General features: G+C 41.4%; 3 protein-coding genes across 3 annotated transcripts; all 3 read left to right on the forward strand.

Annotated features, from left to right (window-relative positions):
* Nucleotides 1-1,964: 1,964 nt before the first annotated feature.
* On the forward strand, nucleotides 1,965-2,936 carry LOC140941874 (integrase/recombinase xerD homolog). The gene has a single exon (XM_073390879.1). It carries the CDS (start codon nucleotides 1,965-1,967, stop codon nucleotides 2,934-2,936), a length of 972 nt encoding a protein of 323 aa, XP_073246980.1.
* Nucleotides 2,937-16,591: 13,655 nt separating this feature from the next.
* Nucleotides 16,592-18,366, forward strand: LOC140941432 (uncharacterized). Its single transcript, XM_073390431.1, has one exon. The coding sequence runs from the start codon at nucleotides 16,677-16,679 to the stop codon at nucleotides 18,285-18,287; it is 1,611 nt and encodes a 536-aa protein (XP_073246532.1). The 5' UTR covers nucleotides 16,592-16,676; the 3' UTR covers nucleotides 18,288-18,366.
* A 4,001-nt stretch (nucleotides 18,367-22,367) lies between these two features.
* Nucleotides 22,368-24,010, forward strand: LOC140942362 (uncharacterized). Its single transcript, XM_073391317.1, has one exon. The coding sequence runs from the start codon at nucleotides 22,368-22,370 to the stop codon at nucleotides 23,973-23,975; it is 1,608 nt and encodes a 535-aa protein (XP_073247418.1). The 3' UTR covers nucleotides 23,976-24,010.
* Nucleotides 24,011-24,083: the final 73 nt, after the last annotated feature.

Consider the following 24,083-nt stretch of genomic DNA (forward strand, 5'->3'; position numbering starts at 1 on the left):
CTACGATATAGACTTTCGTAGGAAAGCAGCCGCCCACCATTCCCTTAATTGGGGGGAAAGGGATATACAATTGTACCTCCTGAAATTTACAGGGCAGGCAAAATCCTCTTGCACCATATGTGGTAGTGGGGATCATTTTTCTCATGGGTGTTCCCTCTCTGCCCTTAGGCCCAATCCTACCCAACGAGGAACGTGTAACAATTACAACAGAGGTGCCAAATGCAGCCAGGACCCCTGCTCCTTCAGCCACCGCTGCAGGGTCTGCAATGGAGAACACCCTGCCTACCGACACGATGACACCCCTTCAAAAACTAGAGGCCAGGGTGATAAGAAACTCTCAAACCGCTAAAGCCGCCATATCATACAAACGCCAAACCCCGGTGAATGTTCCCCTGCTACACAAACTTCTTAAGACTCACCCTAATCAAGCTTTTGTAACTAGACTTTGCGATGGGTTAAGCCATGGTTTCCACTTGGGTTACAAAGGTAACCGCTTCCCCAGAGCTGCCAAGAATCTCCCATCTGCCATCCAACAACCCCAAGTTATTGAGAAAAACCTGCTAGAGGAAGTCCAGCTTGGTCGCCTGGCTGGCCCCTTTGAATCCCCCCCCTTTTCAAAATTTTCAAATTCATCCCCTCGGCCTAGTCCCCAAAAAGGGAAGCCAAAAGTGGCGCACTATTTTCCACCTATCCTACCCCAAGGGGTCCCCGGATAGCTTAAATGCTAACATACCCATTGAGGATTACACCCTTCAGTATATTCGGATTGACGATGCCATTGCCCTGGTCCTCCACCACGGCCCCGGGTGCTTTATGACAAAAACTGACATACAGTCCGCTTTTCGAATTATCCCCGTTCACCCCGGGGATTGGGAACTCTTGGGGATGTCCTGGAAGGGTCGTTATTACTTCGACAAAGCCCTCCCCTTCGGGCTAAGGAGTGCCCCTTTTCTCTTTAATCAACTCGCTGATGCCCTGGAATGGTTGGTCAGACAACACCTGAACATCCCCTCCATCATACACATTCTCGACGATTTTTTCATTGTTCAACCTGCCCCCTCGTCCCTTTGTGCCACAGCCCTCTGCCGGGTTCTTACCCTCTTTGAGGAATTAAACATTCCCCTTGCCCCACAGAAAACCTTTCGCCCCACCCAAGTTCTTGAATTCATGGGAATAACACTCGATTCCGTAAACATGCAGGCTCGTCTCCCCGAGGATAAGTTAAGTAATGCCCGGTCCCTGCTAGCGGACTGGTCTTCCAAACGGGTCTGTCGTCTACAGGACCTGCAGTCCCTCATTGGGACTCTGCAGTTCGCCTGCCGGGTTATTTCCCCTGGTCGCCCTTTCATGCAGCGCATCATTAACCTTACCCGGGGTTGTGCCCGCCCCAAGCGGATTGTTTTTCTCACCCAGGAGTTCAGAAAGGACATCCTCATGTGGCAATTTTTCCTCGACCACTGGAATGGTGTTAGCCTTTTTCTCCCCCCTTACACAGAATCATCCCCACAAATCCATTTATATACAGACGCAGCGGGTGCAGTCGGATACGGGGCCTTCTTTGACAATCAGTGGTTTCAGGGAAAATGGCTCCCCTCCCACCAGCTCAACCCCTCCACAGGGATAAGTATTACCTGGCAAGAGCTTTACCCAATTTACCTTGCCTGCATGATTTGGGGGCCCCATTGGGCTAACAGGAGAATTTGTTTTCATTGTGACAACCAGGCAGTCGTCGCAGTTTTGTCTGCTAAAAGCTCAAAAATTCCCCGCATCATGAACCTTGTCCGTTTGATCACCTTTCAAACTTTGAAGTTTAATTTTACTTTTACCGCAAAGCACGTCCCAGGGGTCGACAACGGCATAGCTGATAGTTTATCTCGCTTTCAGATGCCCCGGTTCCACCAACTCGCACCAGATGCATCGCCCGTTCCCTGTCCAATCCCTCCTTTCCTGACGAAAGTCTAACTATGCAGGCTGCTCACTACATTTTCCAGTCCATCGCCAGCTCTACTCGTCGAACCTATTCCTCTGGGGAGCGACACTTTATTAGATTTTGCCTTCTTCATAAACTCATTTCACCCCAAACCCCTTTTCTCCCTACCAGTGAATCAACCTTAATTCATTTCGTCACCCACTTATCCAATACCGTTTCGTATAGCACTATTAAAGTTTATCTGGCAGCAGTTAAGAATCTCCATGTTGAGTTTGGCTGTCCCCTGGACTTCTCCTCCATGCCCTTCCTATACAAGACCCTTCGAGGGATCAAATCCTCCCTCGGGATTGCCAAACGGGCCCGGTTCCCTATTACTATTTCGATCCTCCGCCAAATTTATGCCAAACTAAAACCCTTCCAATCGCTGGACACAGATTCTTCAATGTTGTGGGCTGCTTTTACCCTTGCGTTCTTTGGCTTTCTACGTAGTAGCGAATTCACTTACAACGGCAAGTTCAATATTCAATCCCACCTGACAAGATCGGACGTCCACTTTTACCCCAACATTGTCCAACCTGTGTCTTTCGAGGTTGTCATCAAGAAGTCCAAAACAGACCCTTTCCGTGAGACAGCTAAGCTCACTATCGCCAAATCAAACTCTACTGTATGTGCGGTCACCGCGTTAAGAGACTATCTGCTTCAAACTAATCCCAGTGGAGCTACCCAGCCCCTCTTCCAATTCTCGGATGGACGACATCTTACTCGGTCCTCCCTCACCAACAACTTACGGGCTCTTCTCAAGGTTTGTGGATTGGATAGTACCTGCTATGCATCACACAGTTTCCGCATCGGAGCAGCCACTACTGCGGGGGCTGCTGGCCTTCCAGACTGGCTCATTAAAGTTCTTGGCCGTTGGAAATCTGATGCATATCAGTCGTACATCAGGACACCCAAAGAAACCATTCTCCAAGTCCCTCAAAATTTGGCCTCCTGTCTATCCAGTTAATGACTCGAAAACAATTAGATGTCACATCGCAATGACTATTGTCCACGCTTCCTTGGCTTTGGGAACACTGTTATGCTGCTCTATACTGTTTATCACGAACATTCTTATGTTGCGTAAAAAAAAAAACAACAACAACAACAAAAAAAAAAAAAAAAAAACCAAACAACATGGGAACACTACGGTGTCTCTTTGTATTGTTCATTGAGAACACTATGATGTCTCATTGTAACACAATTGAGAACACTGTGTCCTACTAGAACATTCATTAAGTCATGCTACCCAAGTTTAGTTTCGGTTGGGTTCTTAAGTTAGAACGTGATCATACCCGCTTGTCCACTCCTCAATCCCCTTTCTCCACCGATGGTCTCTGGTTCATTTCATTCCCCCGTGGAGCGGATAAGAGCTGTATCCAGCCCTCGCGACCAGGTGGAGAAAGGGTCTTAGAGACTGGGGCTTTACACAGGGAACTTCTCGTATTACTCGGCGTTTTGGGCGGGGAATTGCTGCCTGCGGCACCCCTTCAGCCCTGTGCTGAAGCCCCGTCAGGGAGGGGGGGCTATAGGATTTGCTGGACTTGGTTAACTTGGCCCAAGGACATTATGCCGGCCATGCGTTTTCACGCGTGAACTATTCCCTCCCTTGCAGTACAGGCATGAGGCACCCCCTCGGTGGTAATGGGTTCATGATAACCGTCACGAATATAGAGACATTAAGTGACCACTAAGCCCACTATGAGAATGCTGATGTAATTGCTGTAGTTACTGTAGTTGGTGTAGTAGCTGTAGTCGGTGTAGTAGCAGTAGTTGGTGTAGTAGTCGTAGTTGGTGTAGTAACTGTAGTTGGTGTAGTAGCTGTAGTTGGTGTAGTAAGTGTAGTTGGTGTAGTAGCTGTAGTTGCTGTAGTTGGTGTAGTAGCTATAGTTGGTGTAGTAGCTGTAGTTGGTGTAGTAGCTGTAGTTGCTGTAGTTGGTGTAGTTGGTGTAGTTGGTGTAGTAGCTGTAGTTGCTGTAGTTAATGTAGTTGGTGTGGTTAGTGTAGTTGGTGTAGTAGCTGTAGTAGCTATAGTTGGTGTAGTAGCTGTAGTAGGTGTAGTAGCTGTAGTTGGTGTAGTAGCTGTAGTTGCTGTAGTTGGTGTAGTTGGTGTGGTAGCTGTAGTTAGTGTAGTTGCTGTAGATAGTGTAGTTAGTGTAGTTGGTGTAGTAGCTGTACTTGGTGTAGTAGCTGTAGTTGCTGTAGTTAATATAGTCGGTGTAGTTAGTGTAGTTGGTGTAGTAGCTGTAGTTGGTGTAGTAGCTGTAGTTGCTGTAGTTGGTGTAGTTGGTGTAGTAGCTGTAGTTAGTGTAGTAGCTGTAGTTGGTGTAGTTAGTGTAGTTGGTGTAGTAGCTGTAGTTGGTGTAGCAGCTGTAGTTGGTGTAGTAGCTGTAGTTGCTGTAGTTGGTGTAGTTGGTGTAGTAGCTGTAGTTGCTGTAGTTAATGTAGTTGGTGTAGTTAGTGTAGTTGGTGTAGTAGCTGTAGTAGCTATAGTTGGTGTAGTAGCTGTAGTTGCTGTAGTTGGTGTAGTTGGTGTAGTAGCTGTAGTTAGTGTAGTAGCTTTAGTTGGTGTAGTTAGTGTAGTTGGTGTAGTAGCTGTAGTTGGTGTAGTAGCTGTAGTTGCTGTAGTTAATGTAGTTGGTGTAGTTATTGTAGTTGGTGTAGTTAGTGAAGTTGGTGTAGTAGCTGTAGTTGCTGTAGTTGCTGTAGTTGGTGTAGTAGCTGTAGTTAGTGTAGTAGCTGTAGTTGGTGCAGTTAGTGTAGTTGGTGTAGTAGCTGTAGTTAGTGTAGTAGCTGTAGTTGGTGTAGTAGCTGTAGTTGGTGTAGTTGCTGTAGTTGCTGTAGTTAGTGTAGTTGCTGTAGTTGCTGTAGTTGCTGTAGTTAATGTAGTTGGTGAAGTTGGTGTAGTTGGTGTAGTAGCTGTAGTTAGTGTAGTAGCTGTAGTTGGTGTAGTTGCTGTAGTTGCTGTAGTTAGTGTAGTTGCTGTAGTTGCTGTAGTTGCTGTAGTTAATGTAGTTGGTGTAGTTGGTGTAGTAGCTGTAGTTAGTGTAGTAGCTGTAGTTGGTGTAGTTAGTGTAGTTGGTGTAGTAGCGGTAGTTGGTGTAGTAGCTGTAGTTGCTGTAGTTAATGTAGTTGCTGTAGTTAGTGTAGTTGGTGTAGTTAGTGTAGTTGGTGTAGCTAGTGTAGTTGGTGTAGTAGCTGTAGTTGGTGTAGTAGCTGTAGTTGCTGTAGTTGGTGTAGTTGGTGTAGTAGCTGTAGTTAGTGTAGTAGCTTTAGTTGGTGTAGTTAGTGTAGTTGGTGTAGTAGCTGTAGTTGGTGTAGTAGCTGTAGTTGCTGTAGTTAATGTAGTTGGTGTAGTTAGTGTAGTTGGTGTAGTTAGTGTAGTTGGTGTAGTAGCTGTAGTTGCTGTAGTTGCTGTAGTTGGTGTAGTAGCTTTAGTTAGTGTAGTAGCTGTAGTTGGTGTAGTTAGTGTAGTTGGTGTAGTAGCTGTAGTTAGTGTAGTAGCTGTAGTTGCTGTAGTTGCTGTAGTTGCTGTAGTTAGTGTAGTTGCTGTAGTTGCTGTAGTTGGTGTAGTTAATGTAGTTGGTGAAGTTGGTGTAGTTGGTGTAGTAGCTGTAGTTAGTGTAGTAGCTGTAGTTGCTGTAGTTGCTGTAGTTGCTGTAGTTAGTGTAGTTGCTGTAGTTGCTGTAGTTGCTGTAGTTAATGTAGTTGGTGTAGTTGGTGTAGTAGCTGTAGTTAGTGTAGTAGCTGTAGTTGGTGTAGTTAGTGTAGTTGGTGTAGTAGCTGTAGTTGGTGTAGTAGCTGTAGTTGCTGTAGTTAATGTAGTTGGTGTAGTTAGTGTAGTTGGTGTAGTTAGTGTAGTTGGTGTAGCTAGTGTAGTTGGTGTAGTAGCTGTAGTTGGTGTAGTAGCTGTAGTTGCAGTAGTTGGTGTAGTTAGTGTAGTTGGTGTAGTAGCTGTAGTTGGTGTAGTAGCTGTAGTTGCTGTAGTTAATGTAGTTGGTGTAGTTAGTGTAGTTGGTGTAGTTGGTGTAGTTGGTGTAGTAGCTGTACTTGGTGTAGTAGCTGTAGTTGCTGTAGTTGGTGTAGTAGCTGTAGTTAGTGTAGTAGCTGTAGTTGGTGTAGTTAGTGTAGTTGGTGTAGTTAGTGTAGTTGGTGTAGTAGCTGTAGTTGGTGTAGTAGCTGTAGTTGCTTTAGTTAATGTAGTTGGTGTAGTTAATGTAGTTGGTGTAGTTAGTGTAGTTGGTGTAGTAGCTGTAGTTGCTTTAGTTAATGTAGTTGGTGTAGTTAATGTAGTTGGTGTAGTTAGTGTAGTTGGTGTAGTAGCTCTAGTTGGTGTAGTAGCTGTAGTTGCTGTAGTTGGTGTAGTTGGTGTAGTTGGTGTAGTAGCCGTAGTTAGTGTAGTAGCTGTAGTTGGTGTAGTCAGTGTAGTTGGTGTAGTAGCTGTAGTTGGTGTAGTAGCTGTAGCTGGTGTAGTTGCTGTAGGAGCTGTAGTTGGTGTAGTTGCTGTAGTTGCTGTAGATGGTGTAGTTGCTGTAGTTGCTGTAGTTGCTGTAGTTGGTGTAGTTAATGTAGTTGGTGTAGTTAGTGTAGTTGCTGTAGTTGGTGTAGTTGGTGTAGTTGGTGTAGTTGGTGTAGTAGCTGTAGTTAGTGTAGTAGCTGTAGTTGGTGTAGTCAGTGTAGTTGGTGTAGTAGCTGTAGTTGGTGTAGTAGCTTCAGCTGGTGTAGTTGCTGTAGGAGCTGTAGTTGGTGTAGTTGCTGTAGTTGCTGTAGATGGTGTAGTTGCTGTAGTTGCTGTAGATGGTGTAGTTGCTGTAGTTGCTGTAGTTGTTGTAGTTGCTGTAGTTAATGTAGTTGGTGTAGTTAGTGTAGTTAATGTAGTTCGTGTAGTTGCTGTAGTTGGTGTAGTAGCTGTAGTTAGTGTAGTAGCTGTAGTTGGTGTAGTTAGTGTAGTTGGTGTAGTAGCTGTAGTTGGTGTAGTAGCTGTAGTTGGTGTAATAGCTGTAGTTGCTGTAGTTAATGTAGTTGGTGTAGTTAGTGTAGTTGGTGTAGTAGCTGTAGTTGGTGTAGTAGCTGTAGTTCCTGTAGTTGCTGTAGTTGGTGTAGTAGCTGTAGTTAGCGTAGTAGCTGTAGTTGGTGTAGTCAGTGTAGTTGGTGTAGTAGCTGTAGTTGGTGTAGTAGCTGTAGCTGGTGTAGTTGCTGTAGTAGCTGTAGTTGGTGTAGTTACTGTAGTTGCTGTAGTTGGTGTAGTTGCTGTAGTTGCTGTAGTTGCTGTAGTAGGTGTAGTTGCTGTAGTTGGTGTAGTTAATGTAGTAGCTGTAGTTTCTGTAGTAGCTGTAGTTTCTGTAGTTGCTGTAGTTGGTGTAGTTGGTGTAGTTGTTGTAGTTAATGTAGTTGGTGTAGTTAGTGTAGTTGCTGTAGTTGCTGTAGTTTGTTTAGTAGCTGTAGTTGGTGTAGTTGCTGTAGTTGGTGTAATTAGTGTAATTGGTGTAGTAAGTGTAGTTGGTGTAGTATAATTAGTAATTTTTTTTTCTCCGGTATTTTCGCACTTGTTTCATCACTCACAAACAATCATAAAAGCTAATTGTGATGGTCTGTACCTCGTGTAAGACTTTATATAATGTCCTAAGCCTATTAGGGACTGGATGGAATTGTGCTTATGGGGAGGGGGGGGAGCGGGGGGGTTGATCATTGATAGTCGGGGAGTAATGCAAAAGAAAGAGTCTCCAGAATGCAGATTTCCAGAGTTTGGCATCTCTGCTGTAGTTCGATGTAGTTTGGTGTAGTTTCGATGTAGTTACTTTTTTTAGTTGGTATAGTTGTAGGAATACGATGACGAGATTGTAATGTACATTCGATCACTTTTTTCCCCCTTTTTAAAGTTTTTTTTTACGTTCTCGCTAAAGAAAGTAGTAGATTGACGACGGCCAACTAGTTTTCTCGCCAAAATGACACTTGTTTATGTACTTAGTAATTGGGAGGATCTCGAAAACGTTCTGGTGATTCTTGAAACTTATTCTCTTTAACGGGTAATTAATCTTATATAATGATGATATTTGATATAATTTCATTGAAATTATATGATGTCTTCACCTTTATTTCCTTTCTCTTAATATTTATGTAATTACGCTACACAATGTCTGACTGCATCTAGCACTTGAAATTTACGTATTATCTTCATTTTAGCACCGTTTTCCCTATTTCCCTAAAATCTATGGTCATTAAACGTCAAATAGTGACCTCACCGTAAATACTTTAAAGCATTGTCATTATGTGAAAGTTTTGGTGAATCGAGAGTGCGATTTAGTATTCGTCTATTTTTGCCCGCATAAATAAAAAGCCCCTGGATCACATATATTAAATGACCATTGCGACTTACACGATTAACCCTTGTTTGTTACTTCATTGTTACATGTAAGTAAAGATTTGAAATAAAACTATCTTTTGTTGTTCTTGCTACTTTTGTGTTTGTTCATTTCCTTTTTTACTTCAATAATCGACCTCCGAGTTAATTTGTGTGCTGTAGAGCGGTTATAAACATCAATACATGAGTTGTAGAGCTTTGCGACTTTTTCTGGTTTCTTTTTACAAGATTTGATTCCCAACGACAGTAGGCAAAATTCCAAAATCATAAGTTCCAACACAGAAAAACTACTACGTGTGTAATCCACGCCTTCCCTTTGTAATAAAAATGGTTTTTCTGTTATTCTTTTAGTGAAAGATGTTTTAATAAACTTGCTTTTGTAGTTCTTTCTTTGCTTTGCTTTATGTGAGTTTCTTCCGTTTCCACAGCTTTTGCATTTGCACTTATCCCCACATTTTATTCCCGCTTTCAAACATTTGCATCTACTTGAGTACTTTCTTTTTCTCCCAATACTTTGTTTTGGTACCTCGCAACAGTTTAAAGTATTTGCATTTTTGTTGTTGACACCACAACGGCACTTTATTCGGATTTCCCGCATTGTCCTGCATTTTCCTACAAATTGGGGTCTTGAAAGTTCAATCAATGAATCATAATGACCACTTTCCTCTTGTGTAAATGCGAGATACAGCGGCACATTGGAAATAGCCTGAACTTGTAATAATAACATAGATTACGAAATAAGGCATGGTTGCAATTAAATAATTGTTGAATCAATGGTACATCAGTAACATCTTTGATGATTAAACGTTATTACATCGAAGTCTTAAAAAGGAAGGTTTTTTAATTTGGTACTGCGCGCATCATGTATCTTAGCGTGTGTCACCATTCAAACAAATATTTGGTTTTTGAGCATTATGCAAAAAGAAAATTCATACACATATACATATATGAATACATTTTTTAAGTCGTTCGAATCTTGACCTCGACCGCTTCTCAGGTTTTTGAAAAGGTTAAAATCGCATCTGATGCTGCTGTTGCTCTCAGTGCGATAATATGGCGGGAACACAAGATGAAGTCGGCTGCCACAGAGTAAGATCATGTGATTTAACTTCCAAGACCTATCACAACAACAGGTGAAAATACAGTACAGGAGAAGGAGTTACAGTGAGGTTCTTGGAATTAACAACTTATCCTATCATTGCCGTCAGACAGTTGCTAATTTCAGACAGCTAAAACCCTAACCGTACACATACACAGATAGGCTTAAGTTCTATTTTGCAGATAATTGTGAGCATATGCATATGTAAAGACTAGTTGCCTTAAATATATCGTTTACTAGTTTTGTTCTTGGAAAAAGGATTTATTACGGTATCCCTCTAATTATGTACGGATATCTAGGAAAGAACAAGAAAACACTTTCGGGAAAAAATGCAATGTACAATCAGTTTATGATAGTTACATGTATGTATTTTCCTTTGAAATGGAAAATCAAAAACCAATATAGTCATAAAAATAAAACACGAATCAGTTAAATATAGCTTGTGGTGTCAAACTTTGTTCGTCATTTCTGGCATAAAGGGAAAATTAATTTTGAGGTCGCTACTTTTGGGGCTCGTTAATTTCCGGCAGTGGTGGTTTGCTAACACCTGTGAAATCTTAACGCAACTTTCTGGGGGTTGCTTCTTTGGGAGGCTCGTTACTTTCCGAAACTTTACGGTAATATACCAATGAAGTGTTTATTGCTGCGATCATCTAACCAAAACAATGCAAAACAAATCTACGAAATAATTTTACCGGTTGAAAGCTTTATAAGAAAGTTAATCAATTATGATAATATTCAAAATAAGCGAGATAACAAAGAGACATTATTTCATTAAACAAACAAAAACAACAATAACAAACATAAAAATCTGTATTAACCAGGCAAGAACAACCGAAGAACACCGAACAATTTTTTTTGGTGTTCACGTAAGTTACGATTTACGTATTTTTGGTTAATATCTGTCAGAATAAAATCTTGTATAACTACAAAAACTACAGGAACTATGACAAACTACACCAACTACACCAAAATACAGCAACTACACCGAATTACACCAACCACAACAACTACAACATGCCAACTACAGCAACTACCCCAAACTACAGTAACTACACCAACTACAGCTACCACACTAACTACTCCAACTACAGCAACTACAACAACTACACTAACTACACCAACTACAGCAACTACACCAACTACACCAACTACAGCAACTACAGCAACTTCACCAACTAAAGCTACTACACCAACTACAGCAACTACAGCAACTACACCAACTACACTAACTACAGCAAGTACACCAACTATAGCTACAACACCAACTACACCAACTACAGCAACTACACCAACTACACCAACTACATTAACTACACCAACTACACTAACTACACCAACTACACCAACTACACCAACTACATCAACTAAATTAACTACACCAACTACAGCGAATACGGCAACTACAGCAATTACATCAACTACACCAACTACACCAACTACACTAACTACAGCAAGTACAGAAACTACACCTACTACACCAACTACACCAACTACAGCAACTACAGCAACTACAGAAACTACAGCTACTACACCAACTACACCAACTACACCAACTACACCAACTACAGCAACTACACCAACTACACCAACTACATTAACTACACCAACTACACTAACTACTCCAACTACACTAACTACACCAACTACATCAACTACATTAACTACACCAACTACAGAAACTACAGCAACTACACTAACTAAACCAACTACATTAACTACACCAACTACACCAACTACACCAACTACAGCAACTACATCAACTACAGCAACTACAGCAACTACGCTAACTACACCAACTACAGCTACTACAATAGCTACACTAACTACACTCACTACAGCCGCTACACTAACTACAGCTACTTCAGCAACTACAGCAACTACATCAACTACACCAACTACACTAACTACAGCAACTACGGCAACTACACCAACTACATCAACTACACCAACTACACCAACTACACTAACTACACCAACTACAGAAACTACACCAACTACAGCAACTACAGCAACTACATTAACTACACCAACTACACCAACTACAGCAACTACACTAACTACAGCAACTACAGAAACTACAGCTACTACACCAACTACAGCAACTACACCAACTACACCAACTACAGCTACTACACCAACTACACTAACTACACCAACTACAGCTACTACACTAACTACAGCTACTACACCAACTACACCAACTATAGCAACTACAGCAACTACAGCTACTACACCAACTACAGCTACTACACCAACTACACTAACTACACCAACTACACTAACTACACCAACTACATTAACTACAGCAACTACAGCTACTACACCAACTACACCAACTACAGCAACTACAGCTACTACACCAACTACAGCTACTACACCAACTACAGCTACTACACCAACTACATCAACTACACCAACTACAGCAACTACAGCAACTACACCAACTACAGCAACTACACCAACTACACCAACTACAGCTACTACACCAACTACATCAACTACACCAACTACACCAACTACAGCAACTACAGCAACTACAGCAACTACACCAACTACATTAACTACACCAACTACAGCTGCTACACCAACTACACTAACTACACCAACTACAGCTACTACACTAACTACAGCTACTACACCAACTACACCAACTACAGCAACTACAGCTACTACACCAACTACAGCTACTACACCAACTACACTAACTACACCAACTACACTAACTACATCAACTACACTAATTACACCAACTACAGCTACTACATTAACTACAGCAACTACAGCTACTACACCAACTACACCAACTACACCAACTAGAGCAACTACAGCTACTACACCAACTACACTAACTACACCAACTACACTAACTACACCAACTACATTAACTACAGCAACTACAGCTACTACACCAACTACACCAACTACAGCTACTACACCAACTACATCAACTACACCAACTACAACAACTACAGCTACTACACCAACTACACCAACTACAGCAACTACAGCTACTACACCAACTACAGCTACTACACCAACTACACTAACTACACCAACTACACTAACTACACCAACTACACTAACTACACCAACTACATTAACTACAGCAGCTACAGCTACTACACCAACTACACCAACTACAGCTACTACACCAACTACATCAACTACACCAACTACAACAACTACAGCTACTACACCAACTACACCAACTACAGCAACTACAGCTACTACAACAACTACAGCTACTACACCAACTACACTAACTACACCAACTACAGCAACTACAGCTACTACACCAACTACAGCTACTACACCAACTACAGCTACTACACCAACTACAGCTACTACACCAACTACACTAACTACACCAACTACACTAACTACACCAACTACACTAACTACACCAACTACATTAACTACAGCAACTACAGCTACTACACCAACTACACCAACTACACCAACTAGAGCAACTACAGCTACTACACCAACTACAGCTAGTACACCAACTACACTAACTACACCAACTACACTAACTACACCAACTACATTAACTACAGCAACTACACCAACTACACCAACTACACCAACTACAGCTACTACACCAACTACAGCTACTACACCAAGTACACTAACTACACCAACTACACTAACTACACCAACTGCATTAACTACAGCAACTACAGCTACTACACCAACTACACCAACTACAGCAACTACAGCAACTACAGCTACTACACCAACTACAGCTACTACACCAACTACAGCTACTACACCAACTATAGCTACTACACCAACTACAGCTACTACACCAACTACACTAACTACACCAGCTACAGCTACTACACCAACTACAGTAACTACAGCAATTACATCAGCATTCTCATAGTGGGCTTAGTGGTCACTTAATGTCTCTATATTCGTGACGGTTATCATGAACCCATTACCCCCTCGGTATGGCGCCATGTACCGAGGCCCCTCATTCGGTCATCATCCGGTCGGTGGGTTTTATCCGAGCCTTGCGGGTATATTCCCTGCCCAACTTTGCCCACCAAAGAATATTGTGTTTTCTCTGCGTCTGCGCGCTGTAACATTAATTGATATTTTAGCATAAAATAAAGGTTAATGTTGGCAAGCAACAACTATTGAGCCTGCATCGCTACTGCGGTTTATCCCAAACACGCGATCTCCTTATTTGGCAGCCTGCCTCTTTGTCTTATTCTGCGCCAGTCCGTTCAATCGCCACTTTCTTTGAAGGCTGCAAGTTGAGCAGCACCAAAGTTTTTTCCCTCCCACCCTCCCCTTTTCTTTGTTTCTTGCCTTCCTTAACCTTCTTACATTTGTTCACTGCATTTGCACTCTCTCTTGTCTGTAGATTCAGAGACGTTTAATAAAATCATTAAGGGCGGGGAATTGCTGCCTGCGGCACCCCTTCAGCCCTGTGCTGAAGCCCCGTCAGGGAGGGGGGGCTATAGGATTTGCTGGACTTGGTTAACTTGGCCCAAGGACATTATGCCGGCCATGCGTTTTCACGCGTGAACTATGCCCTCCCTTGCAGTACAGGCATGAGGCACCCCCTCGGTATGGCGCCATGTACCGAGGCCCCTCATTCGGTCATCATCCGGTCGGTGGGTTTTATCCGAGCCTTGCGGGTATATTCCCTGCCCAACTTTGCCCACCAAAGAATATTGTGTTTTCTCTGCGTCTGCGCGCTGTAACATTAAAGTAGGGTAAGCTCTTTTTTTTATTGAAATCCTGTCATTTCGTAGGTTACAGAAACGATAGGTTTTTTCCCCATACAAATCCTTACATTTTGAATGTTACGCAACAATGCCGATGCTCGCCGATGCTCATATTTCGAGCTTGGGCTACCTGTGTTTTAACACTTCAATTCTGTGTTGGAAATTTAGTTGGAATGAAAAGAAACAAAATCTATTCATAGCTAAATGCGAATTGAAAAAAGAAAAACATATCCACGAAAAATAGTGTTTTAAATGATAAACACGCAAGATTTTGACATTTGCATTTCGGATGATGTGATAGATAGGCGTGATCCGATGGCGTCAAATTTGCATATTACTAGGAACTACAGTGTTGAGAAGTAACCAATGTTAGGAGCCCAAAGAACTAGTCTGTTAAATTAGACCAGAGTTTTCCTGTTTTCCCTCGGAATAGCTCCAAAAGATATGTCAGAGTTCCCAGTATAATCGTTTGTTTAAAAACATGAAAAAAAAAAAGAAAGAAATAAAAAGAAAGGAAGAATCGTATCAGGGGAAGGGCAAATTGACGAACTACAACGAAGTGTTATGCAGCGATAACAGCCAGCGTGCATTTTCACTACAAATATGCATGATTAAAATAGATGCATTCTACTGCCATTGGACGTAGATCAATTAAACGGTTTTTTTGTTTTGCACTTCTAACCGGCTCGCTTCAGATCTGAAACTGACAAAGGAAGTACTTGAGGGAAAAATAGATTCGGTCGGTAAAACAAAACTGATTTATATAAAGTTTCTGCACAGGCCAAACCTCTTGGTAATACTCAGTGAAAAGTATGGCCATTGACCAAATTTGTAGGAAAAGAAAAGTAACTTTCCACTTGAGTATTATTCTAGGTTTAACAGCCCATCATGTAGATAAACTGTTACTAAAAACAACTGCCTTTGTTACCTGTGGTAAGGTCACCAAAGTCGGTGACTCAATCTTTCCTATTTAAGAGAATTCAACATAAAAGTAAAACAACGTCGGGTTGGAGGCTGAAAAATTTAATTTATAACTATATTCACAGCTGCTAAAACGTATTTGCTCAAGTTCAGGACCTGAAATGTCATCTTCACAGGTTCGAACCTACAAACTTCATTAATTTAAATGATTGAGGTTCAGCTAGGGCCCGTTTCTCGAAAGTCAAAGACCCTGAAACTTTTCGGGCCTTAACTGATCAAATATTTAAATCAAAATCTAAATAATAAAAGTGCTGGACCTAGCTAACAAAACAGTCCATTAACTGACAGTATTATCATATTAGTTGCAAAACTATTGAAACCACTATCTTCAAATCAACACAGTGTCGAGCTTTCGAGACTTTCGAGAAACGGGTGCCAGGACATGAAAACCTGTCAAAGTGTTAGCGTTTGATAAGACAGCCAGGATAATTGGATCGAGTTCTTGGTAAGGAAGTATCTTCCATATTTAGCAAATTTAATGGCTAACTAGAAACCGACATATTTTAATTATGTGCCAATGTAGTTGGCCTGACTTCCGGAAGTCTGTAGGTATAAAGTCAGGCTTGTATCTGGGTCCCTGTGATAGTAAAACACGAAATATGGTTAATGCTTGAGTGAGGCTTCGCCTCGCGTATTTAAACCTGATAATACACGACTGCGAGTTTTTTGAAGGGCTTCAAAATCTCTGAAAAAGATCAACTCATTCTTGCATTAATATTTAGATTTGGGGTTATTTTGGGTCTAAAAAACTGGACGAAAAATGTAGCCGTGTCTTTATCAGATGTAAAGACATTCATTAAACATTGAGTTGCTTTATATTTCTTTATGAATTATTAATGGTTTTTGAAGACTCTTTTATGAAGTTGCCGGGATAACCACAGCGTTTTATGTCTTTTATTGAGACATTGAGAAATTGTACAGGGACGCGACTTTGATATTCAAACTTCAATGTTAAGATTCTTCCTTTTTTAGCAATTTTTACATCTTAACAAAACATTCCATGAAAGAGTCATTAGTTTTAAACTTCCGTTTTCCTTTATTTAAAAAAGTAGGAAAAATAAATTGTCTCTCGTCAGACAAGTCTACATTCCTACTACAAAATATAAAACTTCAACAAAAGAAATCGATGGAAATTTAAATAAAAAGCTTTGTAGCAAACAATAACCTGATGATTTCCGGGTCTGATTATTCACACACCATCAACTCAATGCTGAAAACTCACCTTTGGCGTTAATTACGATAAAATGACGTTTTTGACCAAAATAGTAAACAATATCGCAAACTGAAAGTCATCGGAGCTCTTTATCATTCATATTGAAAACGAAATTCTTCCTTGTCGATAAGTATCACGTTATCTCAACCATGCGCTCTCTGATACCCTTGACTGTTTCGGTTTACATTTCTTAGATTTGATGAGTATGATTCATGATGTATCACCACCTCTGCTTTAACATTTCACTTTAAGCTTGTACAACTAGAGACTTATTTCAGCGGTAATACTTCTGATTTATCCTTGACGTTCGCAAAATGACCTTTGGTACCTTGTTAGAGGTGTTTGGTCATATCTTAAATAGTTTAACACGAGGCGTAACCGAATACTACAATCCAGATGAACCTGAATTCACGGTCGAATCATTTGGTTACAGTCCCCTGGAAAGTACAGGACGAGAGTGGTATTGTCATCCTGTTGATGAACTTATTTACCAAGAATACAGCGACAGAGAAGCCATAAGCCTAACCTATTTAACCTCCAGAAGTCTCGATATTAAAGTGATTGACGCATGCTCACCAGAAGAAAACGAAGAAACTCAAGGTCGGCAAGATAGTGACAGAGGCATGGCTTGGAAGCGACTGAGACCGTCCGTAATCTGCACAGTTTGTAAATCAATGTACATTGGTGCGTTGATTTCGATTGTAACCGCTATCTTCATAGGAACAATCTACATGATGGTTACTTATCTATCATTTAGGACTGTGCAAAATTGTGAGTTCCACCCCATGAACTCAACTTTAATACAAATTCAGTGGATAAGATCAATGTCCGATGTTGTTTCTTGTAGTTTTCTGTATATTTGGTTCTTTGTACTTTTGCAGTTTCTTTTTCGTCCGTTTCAGTTGATGGGAGTGAAAAGAAAGCTGCTGCTGATTTGTGTTCTTTCGTATTCTTTGGACACAATTTATCGCGTAGCCCTCCAAGCTCTTGGTGTATCTCACTCCAACATTTCAAATTTACAAAAAGTTCCTCTCAACACTTGCTTCCTTATCAATCAATGTCTACAAACGTATGTTTTAACGAACTGCTTCTGCACAAACTCGAAGCAGAAGATGGCCTTGTTCTTCCAAATGGTAGTACCAAGTTGCTTTTGTTTCCTGACGTTTTTCCTTGTAGCCTCCTTAATTTATCCAGCATATAATGACGAAAACGCAAATGGCAAACTGTTGATTGCGATATTCGCTCCCCTGGCCGGTGTTTTTGTTAAACTTACTTCTCGTATTTGCGTTCAGAAGTTATATAACATCACACATCCGGGTTATTCATACGTCTTTTTGTCGCCGTTGTATTGTGGCGCAGCGATCGTTTTTCGAATTTTGCAAGCGGATCTTGGAAGCTTACTAGACATCGCTATTCTTGGAATAGTTCACGGCGCTGCAGAAGTCATTGAACGAAGCACCATCGTTTTGCTTGATCACATTGTACATACGATGTTAGAAAAAAGATTAGCTCCCTGGGGAAGCTTTCGTACTCCTCGTCGTGAAAGACTAATGTCTGATATCGCTATCATGAGCATGTTGTTTGAGTCAACTGCTATAGTGTCTGTGAATGGATACCTGTACTTGTATCAATTTATATACCTAAGGAAAGAGCCATTCGTTAATTTACTTCAGTTATTTGCAGTTCACACTGCAGTTTCGCTCGCGATTGAGTGGGTGTTCACCAGCATTTCTCTAGCGATTGAGACTCGGTATCAGAACATGGCTGTAATGGCTATTTGGCGAAGAAGATGGAAGCGACACATTGTAGTAGCAGTTGTAAACGCGGTACCAATGGCACTGTGGACTAGCACTAACCTCATGGGCATTTTACATGGACGTTTTAGGGAGAAATCAACTCAACCGTGTAAGATTCCGTTTACGTAAGGATTAAAGTATTGTACAAGGAGTGTTTTTTCTTGGTTTTCAAACACTGTGATATTTAAGCCAAAATAAAGTGTACATGATTGAGGAACTTAGGAGGAAATTTATCTTCAGGACCTACATACTTGAAAAATCCTCTGAATAAAGGCAATGGGAAACTGCTGTACGTTACTTTGTTTTACACAATTAATCAGTAATGCTTAAATGCAAAGATCCTTGCAGATTTCCAGTCAAGCAGGTTGTCTGCAAACTCTACATGAGGGATTGGCATAGGATTCAAAACTAATGAGCTTCAATCTCACCCGCAGAACTCTTTTTTCCTTACTAATTAAGAACAAAAGAGAGGCTACACAGCTACTGCTTCGCGCGTTACTAACATGTACACTTACTGGCAAAACTGACTTTTCAGGTAACTCTCAATTAATTAACTTCTTGACTTTAGTAGCCAAGGTCGTTTAGCTGGTCCATCAACAGTAATCTTAATCCACCTCAACAAAGGAGCAATCGATATAAACAGCCTCCTTTCCAAAGTCAGCGGCTTTCCGGGAATCGACAGAAGCGAATACGCGTGTAGCATGACAGAAACCCGTAACGCGCATGTTCACTTAGAATTATTTCATAATTCATATTTTCTTCCTCAGGGTGAGCGGTATAGACCAAAGACGGGGACAACAGGGAGAGCGCCACACATTCAAACAAAATAACCGACAACACGCTATCTGGTTAAGGTTTTTGCACATTTGTTTAGAATTAACTTCCCCCTAAAAGCCAAAAGGAGAACAAGGCGAAATGTGAGAGTTTTTCTTGAATGGAATACTCGATAGTGTTATCCTCATATCCTTGAATTTAAACAGATCGAAGACCGTACGTAGTTATTCATTTCCTGAAACTTAAATAGTTATAATGTAAGAAAGTTTCCTGCAGGCTTGAATAATTGGCTGCGAAGTAAGGACTATATGTATACCAAAGCTCGCTTCGGTTCCATCCCAGACAACGAGAAGTGGATTGGAAAAAAAAGTGGGGAGGGGGGCGGCCGCCAAGTAGCAGACGTTTTTTTTCGGGTGCGCGTATATTTTTGCTCCCTGTAACCGTCATGTTGAATTGCAAGAAAGTAGAGGAGTTGGGGCTAGTGAAAGGGGCCTGGAAAGGAATCGAAAGGGCCGGTTTTACAGTAATATGGGCATCCCCTCTTTTTGGGCATCCCAGTTCTCAAAACCCTGGTGATATGGGCATCCCCTTTTCATATTATCTTAGCGATTTGGGTTAGAATTAGGGTTAGGGTTACAGGAAATGCCCGTATCACCACGGTTTTGGGAATGGGGATGTTCAAAACGTGGGGATCATCATATCACTGTAAAACCGGAAGGGAGAAGAGAGAGAGGTTGTTTACCATTAATAAGAAGTTTCCGGAAAATCCGGTTGGAAAAAAAATAGAACACGACTTAATATTCGGTCAGTTCGGTGGAAAATTTCCAGGAGAATTTTAACGCCGGTCTGAAGAGGTAGTCCTTCATTTCCACAGTGAAGGTTCCAAATGGAAATTTGTGTTTCATTTCCTTCAAAGCCATCTTTGATACTTTAGCTAGTTTCAGGCATTCGAGGCCGTTTCTCGGTAAATGGAATTGATTTGTGCAAATGCTAAACGCGGTTCCGGGACGAAATTCACCAGTCCTGAATTTTTCTGACCGTTTACCCAACCCTTTAACCGACCGGTTTACCACTGTAAATGGTAAACAACCAGAGATTTTCTTGTTCGCTCCCCCCTATTACCATTCCTCCTTCTTTTGCTCTAACCAGCCTTACCCAAGGTCAACCTCGTCCCCGGGGCTTTCCCTAAAAAAAATCAGATAGGCGGGGAAAACCCTGGGGACGAGGTTGACCCAAGGGTTGCTATTTCTGCCCTCTCCAAGCTTTCTCAGTGGTAAAATCAAAGATGGCGGCCACGGCAACACGTACACAGAGAGGTAACTTCCGCCCACCCTAAAAATATGCCTACATTGCAGGCTAGCAGCCAAGTGATTTTAATTAAGCCCTACTGCCACGTGCATCAGGATACATGTAAAGGGTGAACACTGCTTTTCTTCTCTGAGATACTGAGCCTCTCAAATCCGCGATAATTCTTAAAGAAATTCGCTAAATTATCAGGATTTTTGGTAATTAAAATGCGATTTTCAAACCTTCCGTGTCTTCTCTTTTCAGTTACAGTCACAGCCGTCGCTGCTTAAGCTCAGAGTCCTTAAAGCATGCGCAGTCTTTTTAAGGATGGGCGATCATTTTACTAGAAAACTGAGTCGGAGGGCCTACCATTTGTGAAGAAAAAACAATAGTTCTTGACTGGGCAGAAGAACAAATAACAAACTGGAACATCCCGTGTCTTGTGTTGTGAGTCCGGCACCACTGGTACCGGAATCCATACCGGTACCATTGGTACCTGAATGCGGTACCATTTGTGTTTTAAAACTCTTGAAGTCTTTTCCGTGATCTTAACAGGAAGATCATGGTGTTATTTTTGAAGTAACAATTCATCAAATTTTAACAAAAGTAACAGCCTCTGTTCGTCTCAGTTCATCAACTACGGCTCAAATATAGACCGACAAATGTTTAATTTCGGAAAACGAAATGTTGTTGATATTTTTATGGCTTTTTGTTAAAATTCATGAACCTTGAGCTACTTCCTTCTTGCATCCGATGCATTATATTATTCCCAGTGAATCTGAAGACGTTCAGTTTTATGATGTTGGAAAGTGATTTATATATTTGCACCTTAAGCTTAGTGTAGATGAATCCTTAAACTGCTTACGTTGCTAGAAGTACTCTTCGTGAACTTCTCTCTCTTACTGCTTGTTTTTGGTGTCAGTGTGTTTATGGGACTTGAGTAAGTACTAGGGGGGTTGATGCTCGATATACTAAGTTAATGTATACAATCTTGTGTCGTTCTATTGTGTGAAGTTTATATGTTATTGTTTAAGAGCAGGGAAACAGTGTTGTGACATCACTCGAGACTTACATCACTTGGTATATCGTGCACTTACCATACTAGGAGTTAAATGTGATTTCACAATACTTAACAATTATTCATTCCCTGCATGAAATAATTAATCTGAAAACTGGACCCCACTGGATCAGGATCATCACGTCTTATATATGTGAAAAATACGAGGGTGTATAAGGATGTAGGAGGTGGCAAATAAGTTGTATTAACTGAAGGCTTCAGGGTCTAGTTGGATTTTAGAAAACGTAGCCAGCGAAATTGCAGCCCTTTGATTGAAATAACGACAATTGAAAACGAAGATCTCACTGCACAGCTGACCGTGACAGAAGGAAAAGAAAGGGAAAATTAAGGAGATAGCTAGGAGATAAGAGACAAACCATTAGGGCGGCACTCTTATTTTATATTATGGCTAATTTGAGTCATTAGGGAGTTCAAGCAATGACTATAGAAACGTTTAGTACGGTAATTTTTTCCTGTATGCCTCAAGTAGGGAGTTAAAAGTACCACGACGGCGATAAAAAGCGAAGTCATTTGCTATCGTGAAGCATTGACGCGTGGGGGAAAAATTTCTTCCCGGTCACCGAACTAGACGCTTCCGTAGTCGTTGCTTTAAGTTCCTGTTGAGGTACAAAAGGGCGAAAGAGCCACCTTTTCACAAATCCAAGTACGAAATATCACCCTAATTGGCTAACAAGGCTGCAAAGGGCCTATAAGTGAAGACCGTATGTAAGTCCAAAACGGTTCATTCAGGAACGAGATTTGCACAATTTTTCCGAGATATATAACTTTTCCCTAAAACCTTGAAGAACTGGGGTATATTTTACTTCATATTTACTCTGGAACAGGGTTGATTTTTCCCCGATAATCTCTGACTATATTTTTTAACAAGCTTAGGTGAGAAACAATGCTCCCCTCGTCGTATATCACTGAGCCGGTCACAGGATGAGGATTCCTAGGCCTCTTTTTATGAACATTGTCTGGAGCAGAGTCGTAAATTCATCTCTCTTTTTTTTCTAGAACAGGTCCAAAGTCTTAACTATCTGACCATGTGATATTCCCATTACAGTAAATGTAAGAGAGTACCCCCAGAGATGAGCAGCAGTGCACTGTTAGAGGTGTTTGGTCACATCCTGTTCAGTTTCACCCGTGGAGTTGCCGACCATTTTGATCCAGACGAACCTGAATTTACAGCAGAATCATTTGGCTACACTCCTTTGGAAAGCACCGGACGGGAATGGTACCGTCATCCTGTAGAAGAATTTATTTACCAAGAATACAGCGATGGAGAACCTGCAAGCTTAAACTATCTGACGAGAGGGCGACTGAGCGTAAGAGTCATCAATGCGTGTTCATTGGAGGAAAACGATCAGGAGGAGAAATATGACCAGAACCGCACCATGGCCTGGAAACGTTTGAGACCATCTGCTCTTCGAACAGTTTGTAAATCAATGTACACGGGAGCCTTGATTTCAGTTGTAACGGCTATCTTCGTAGGAACAATATACATCATGGTTACTTATCTCTCATTTAAAACTGTGCAGAATTGTGAGTTCCAGCCCATGAACTCAACCTCAATACAAATACAATGGTTAAGATCAATCTCTGATGTAGTGTCTTGCGGTTTTTTATACATTTGGTTCTTTGCACTTGTGCAGTTTCTATTCCGTCCATTTCAATTAACCGGTGTGAGAGGAAAGTTGCTGTTGATTTGCGTTCTGACTTATTCTTTGGACACAAGTTATCGTGTTGCTCTCCAGGCTAGTGGGTTATCGCATTCTCGCATTACTTTTCCCTTGAAAATTCCACTTAATGCTTTGTTTCTTCTCAATCAAAGCTTTCAAGTTTGTGTTTTAACGAATACCTTCTGCACAAGTGCTCAAAAGAAATTAGCTTTGTTCTTTAAAATAGTTGTACCAAGCTGTGTTATTTTTCTGGTATTCGTTCTTGTCACGTCCGTGGTATATCCCATATACAACAGAGAAACTGCGGAGAAAAAATTGTTAATTGCGGTCTTCGCCCCCCTCATTGGAGTTTTTCTCAAAGTAGCCTCGCGTTTGTGTGTACAGAAGTTGTATAATATCACTCACCCGGGGTATTCTTATGTCTTATTGTCGCCTCTGTACTGTGGCTCAGCTATCGTTTTTCGAGTCTTGCAAGCGGAACTTGATAGTTTACGCTCCATCGCCATTCTGGGAATAATTCACGGCGCTGCAGAAGTCATTGAACGAAGCACGATGGTTCTCATTGATCATATTTGTTACGTGCTGTGTAAAAGAGCAGTGGTTCCATGGAAAAGTTTTCGTACTGCTCGTCGTGAGAGACTAACGGCTGATATCGCTATTATGGGTATGGTATACGAATCGACTGCTATAGTGTCGGTCAATGGGTGCCTCTACTTGTATCAATTTGTCTACACAGGTGAAGAGCCCTTCAAAACTTTAGTCCAGTCATTTGCAATACATACCACAGTTTCCCTTGCGATTGAATGGGTGTTCACCAGCTTATCCCTGGCAGTTGAGACTCGTTATCAAAACATGCCCGTCATGGCCGTTTGGTGCACAAGATGGGGAAGACACATTCTAGTGGCGATTGTGAACGCAGTACCAGTAGCTTTGTGGGCTAGCTCTAATCTGATAGATGTTTTACACGGACGTTTTAGCGAAACGTCAACTCAGCCGTGCAAAATGCCTTTTACCTAAAGCTTGTCGCGCACTAAACGACGAGTCGCAGCGAAAAGTCGAGGGCACAGACCGTTAGTGTAAAGACGCTGCAAACAAGTACAAATGATCGTTTCTTTGGTTATGGCT

Source organism: Porites lutea, chromosome 6, assembly GCF_958299795.1.
Source record: "Porites lutea chromosome 6, jaPorLute2.1, whole genome shotgun sequence".
NCBI classification, from domain to species: Eukaryota; Metazoa; Cnidaria; class Anthozoa; order Scleractinia; family Poritidae; genus Porites; species Porites lutea.